Source organism: Apis dorsata, unplaced genomic scaffold (assembly GCF_000469605.1).
Source record: "Apis dorsata unplaced genomic scaffold, Apis dorsata 1.3 scaffold_92, whole genome shotgun sequence".
NCBI lineage: Eukaryota > Metazoa > Arthropoda > Insecta > Hymenoptera > Apidae > Apis > Apis dorsata.
The window spans coordinates 1,343,229-1,348,301 of record NW_006263390.1 but is presented as its reverse complement, the minus strand read 5'-3'; the positions used below and the strand labels follow the sequence as shown (position 1 = coordinate 1,348,301).

Sequence of the window (5,073 nt, the reverse complement as noted above, 5' to 3'; positions counted from 1 at the left end):
TTTTTTTTTTTCTGTGAATTACAATAAACTATTTTATTCTACGTGTGTTGTTGTTGTTGTATTATCATTGGAAATACATTCCTCCCATCTCACGATCTTCCTCCGTTGAAAATCGTTTCGCGCGGATCCTTAATTTCGATTTATCAAAAATGTATCAAAAATAAATATTTCCTCTCTCTCTCTCATATGAGGTGTGCATTTCTTTTTATTGATCGATTTTTGTCTCATCGCTTTACAGTTTATCGTTTATCGACAGATCACGTCTTTATCAGTTGCGAAGAAGAAGATCCAATTTAACGAACGCGTTTAAGTCTCGTTCGGCCAAGGCAGGTTCGCAAAGATGGTTGGCGAAGGATGGTTCCGATAACCGAGGAATGTTTCAATTCGCAAAAATACGAGAACGATCCTTTAACGATGATATAAAAAAATACGTAATAAATTACGAATGAATTAAAGTGATTCTTAAACAACTAACAATATTTGGTCGTTTTTTTTTTTTTTGAAGTGAGATGTAATCGTGATCAACGCGCATCGTGAACAAAGCAACGTTCTTTGAGTCAATTTTCTAGAGCTGGCTACTCTCATCTACACGCTACTTTTTTTTTTTTTTTTTTTTTTTTTTTTTTTTTTTTTTTCTCTCTTAAACATTTGATGGAGAGTTCGATGGAGCGTGACACGATGGTAACTTATATTGTACTCTTATTAGCTACCTTATTATACCTAAAGTATAACTATAATACAGAATACCGAGCATGCATACTCGTGATGATATCGCGAACAAATGCGCATTACACGTATACATACTTGAGAATTCACTTTAACGCATATGCACGTGCAACGATTTTAGAATTGTCTTCTTTTTTATTCGCCTCTTAATCTCTAAGAGAATACGCGATAGTCGATGTTCGAGAAAACGCGAAACTAATACTGCTCTTACGAAAAAAAAGAAAAAACAAAATGATTGTAATTTTAGAACGATGGATTGTAGAAAAAAAAGAAACAAGAAAAAGAAAGCTCCATGTGCTCCATGTTCGAACGATTGTCCTCGAATTACGATATTTGTTTGGATATTATTGATGATCTATCGTGTGAAAAAACCATTCGGTGAAACGTCGAAGTTGTTGCGCAGCCGCGTGACTCTCATCCTGTAAACGTCGGTTCTCGTCCCGCAAACGACGCACTTCGTCCTCCAAGGAAAGCCTTCGACGAGTTTCTCTGGCTACTCTCAGTTCAAGAGTGGACAAATGAGACTGCAAATCCGACACGGAATTTCTGAAACACAGAGAAGACGATCGATCGAAATTGCGCGGATAATATAATAAAAAAAAAATAGCATCGAAATGAATCATATATACGAATCATGTGAATCAAGAGTTCGAAAGAGAGAGAACGCGAATAGAATAAATAATTAATATATTCGGTATCGTGGCACGGTAATTGCAGATCGCGTCGCCAACTTACGCGATGGTATTGCATCCATCGATAAGTCTCTCGTCGGGCCATTCTTGGGCGTGCTGCTTCGATCTAGAATCCACGTGGTGAATTTGTGGCCAACGGTCCACGTCCGTATCGTTATGATTTTTCGCAACGTCTTTGATGGACGGTGTCAAGTTGGCCGATGCTTTGGAAATCGATTGGGGAGGTTTGGTAACGCGCGGTGACAATCTAAATTAAAGAGATTACACACAACACACGCACATGTGTATTTCACATAGGAAAGGAAAGCTCCAAGATCGTATATCTTTGTACAACATATATATATATATATATATATATATATATATCAAATTATCTCTCTTACCTCTCTTCCTTCGACAATTTGTTCTCGCTCGGCGCGGGACTCGACGCTGTGCTTGCATTCGAAATAACCGTTGCTGGCCTGGCCATCGTCAAGATCACCTCGGATCCAGTGTTGCCGTTCTCCTGGCCGTTAGCCGGCAACACGGTCAACGCGTTCCCATTACCACCGCACAAATTCTCTCTCGATCTACACCTGTTCTGTATCTCGAGCATATTGTTGTTGTTCATTTTGTTCGGATTCTGATTGGCGATCAACGCGTTCCCGGTCACGTTGTTATTCGTTATTATTTGATCATCGTCGCCTATATAATCGGGATTGATCAGTTTCATCAGATCTTCCTGAAGCGTACTCGACGTTAAATTCGCCGAATTCCTGTGCGAATTTCGTACGCCCGGCTTCGGTCTCGGACTCTGATTCCTCGAACCACCGCTCGAAGGCGTTAGATTTCCCCCACGGTGCGATTTGTTCGCTCTTCTCAGTCGAGGTGACACGCTGCCGGATCCGTTCGACAATTCATCCTCGCTCGGTAATGTAGCCACCTCCGGACAATTGACATCGACGATTCTCATTTCGGGGGGGAGGCTTGTGGCGAAATCTTTCGTTTGGCGATACTCGATGTTTATCTTGTGAGGGACGGGCCTCTCGGTGATGGTAGTTTTCAAACACGTAACCTTCTCCCCAACTTTGAACTCGTGCGGCAAATCGTATCGTATGGAGGTGTCCCGATTAGGTTCAATTTGATTATCGCCATGCTTTCTCTCGTTGATATTGATATTGTGTTGACACTCGATTTCATACTTATTCGACACATCCATGTCGTATTTGCTGTTCCGTCTCTCGTATATCTCCTCGGGATAATCGTAATTGATCGTCGACGCTCTCTTAGCCTCGTGGCCCCTTATATCCTGCTCGTATTTGCACGACGTTCTATCCATCAATTTTTCATCCTGCCCGTCGTACTTCGAATTTCTGTCCTGTTTCCCTTCGTGCTCGTATCCTTCGTTGCATCTACCGAGATTGTTATTACTGCTAGACTTTGGAAGACTGTAAGCCGCGTTCTGGGCTAAGGGTAAAGAGTTGGATGCGCTCAACTTTTGATGAGTTACGTAATGCATATCGCTCTTTTGAAGCTCTCTCTGGGACGCGTATAAATTTTCTTGCTTCATCTCGTATTTCTCCTTTTGAAGCTTCACGTAATTAGAGGAGACGTGGTCCTGATTACGATGGGCGTTGTCCAATTGCCTTTGATAATTCTCGTGTCTCATGTTATCCTGTACCACTTTCGGTGACACGTAATTGCCCTCTTTCTGATAATGATCATGGCCATGGTGCTTCGAACTCTCGGAAAATTGTTTAGCGCTCGCGTAATGGGACTCTTTATCCTTCTTCTGAGAAGATTTCGAAGCGATCATCTGAAATGATTGCCTAGCTGGAAGCGGTGGTGGGGGAGTGCCGCCATTGGTACGATACCCTGCACTTTCCTGATCCTGCGGTTCCAACAGCTCGTACCTGACATAGATAATAATAAAACCAGATAAATATCGAGTTTTAAAAATTTATTAATACTCTAATAAAATGTAATGCACGTTATCTTCTTACCAACGATCTTCGTTGCTACTGTGCCCGCTACTACTACTCGTCATCGTGCCTTCCATGGGGAAACGCGGATCGTTGAACGATCTTGAGCTAGATCCTGTCCCATAACCGGAACTGTTGCTCGATCGTGGTGGGCTGAAAGATCTCTCGTACCGTTTCTGATGCGGCATAGCTGCCTGCTGAGTTGGCGTGTTATCCGGACTGGTTACATTTTCGTAATCCCCCTCGTAATTGTTCGACAAGTATTGGCAATTCTGCAGCGTACAGCCTCTGTTTCGCGACGAGAAGGAAAATCTTATAAACGATAAGAATCGACTAATAGAGTAATCGTTCTAGAGATGATTCTCACCTCCTTGGATTACCATCGTTATTCGGTGGTATCACAGTGACAGTGACCTGAGCGCTCGTTTTCAACAAATCGACCATCTGGTCGTGGCTCAAAGTGGACACAGCTACTTTGCAGATCTCGACGAGCCTGGATCCCTGCCTCAGCCCCGCTTGCCAGGAGAGCCCCATACTCTCGACCTGCGTTACCACTCCGTCGGGTTGAACGTGAAAACCCAATTGTCCCAAGCTGTTCCTCTTCAAGGATAGTTCGGTGGCCGGTGCTCCTGGTGTTACGGCGCGTAGACGAGCAACTATCTCCATTAACTCGTCCCTTTCCCCGTAATCACCGCGCACGTGAATCGTGATACATTCTCCTTGGTGATAGTACAATCTCAAGCTGAAACGAACAAGTGAATCAATACATAAGTTTCTATACATAAGATAAAAGAATTAAAAAGAATTGAGAATGTACCTGTTAGTTTGGGCGTGCCATCCCAGCACGCTCACGCATGGAGTGACGAATACAATTTGTCTCGAATGTTCCTCGATCAGGACGATCGTGTCTATGCTTACACCCAGGTAGCAATCCGTGTTCTGATTGCTGTCCTCAAGTATCACCTGCCAGCATATGGCTCCGCGTTGCATCGCGTCGCAGGATAATCTTGGTCGTACCGCAGTTTTCTTCTTGCTGCTGAACGACAGCATAGCTGTACGAAAACATAAGTCGTGGATTGTTCGTTCGAAAGGACGACGAGGTTAAGGTCGAGGATGAGGGGGTCGAGATGCGAGGTTACTTACAAAATTTCTGTCCGGTGTCAACCACGGCTGTTGAAGAATAATTCGTTGCGAGATCTTTCAAGTATTCCTGCCTCGTCCTGGTTGCCATGGTTGCGAACTTTTCCGATCTACGACAGAGCGGGGTTGGTAAATGTATTCTGTATAACGTTCCGTGCAAATAGAAGGATACGAAATTGAATACCTATGCGCAGCATTTTCCGCGTTGATCACTTTTGCCAGGATGAAATCGGCGAATGTTTTCCCCTTGGTAAAGATGGCGCCCTGAGGGACAGGGGGGCCGAAAATCGGCACTTCTTTGCTTCTGGATACCGCCACTCTGTACTGAGTGTTGTCAGAGCATGGATCGACAGCCCTGACCACGATGAAAACGTGTTGGAATTGAGAGCGTATCCTCCGCGGACTGAAAGGCAACGCGCCAGGTTCCTGGAATGAAAACAGCGAGTAAAATAACACGCAACGGTTGCTTGTTAACACGTTGACTGCCGCGCCACCCATTGTAAGCTGACGCTTATTTAACTACTTATGAACGATCTTTGTAGGCATTTGGAAAG

General features: G+C 43.9%; 1 protein-coding gene across 1 annotated transcript in view; it reads right to left on the bottom strand.

Annotated features, from left to right (window-relative positions):
- Positions 1 to 487: 487 nt before the first annotated feature.
- LOC102676365 (signal-induced proliferation-associated 1-like protein 2) overlaps positions 488 to 5,073 on the bottom strand; it is a 28,861-nt gene continuing 24,275 nt past the window's right edge. The window contains exons 9-16 of the mRNA XM_031508604.1: positions 4,704 to 4,985; positions 4,523 to 4,629; positions 4,197 to 4,431; positions 3,747 to 4,121; positions 3,401 to 3,667; positions 1,802 to 3,310; positions 1,462 to 1,665; positions 488 to 1,272 (exon numbers count right to left, since the gene is read on the bottom strand). Of these exons, the coding sequence (XP_031364464.1) occupies positions 1,071 to 1,272; positions 1,462 to 1,665; positions 1,802 to 3,310; positions 3,401 to 3,667; positions 3,747 to 4,121; positions 4,197 to 4,431; positions 4,523 to 4,629; positions 4,704 to 4,985 (3,181 nt within the window). The 3' untranslated portion in view covers positions 488 to 1,070. The remainder of the gene's footprint in view (positions 1,273 to 1,461; positions 1,666 to 1,801; positions 3,311 to 3,400; positions 3,668 to 3,746; positions 4,122 to 4,196; positions 4,432 to 4,522; positions 4,630 to 4,703; positions 4,986 to 5,073) is intronic.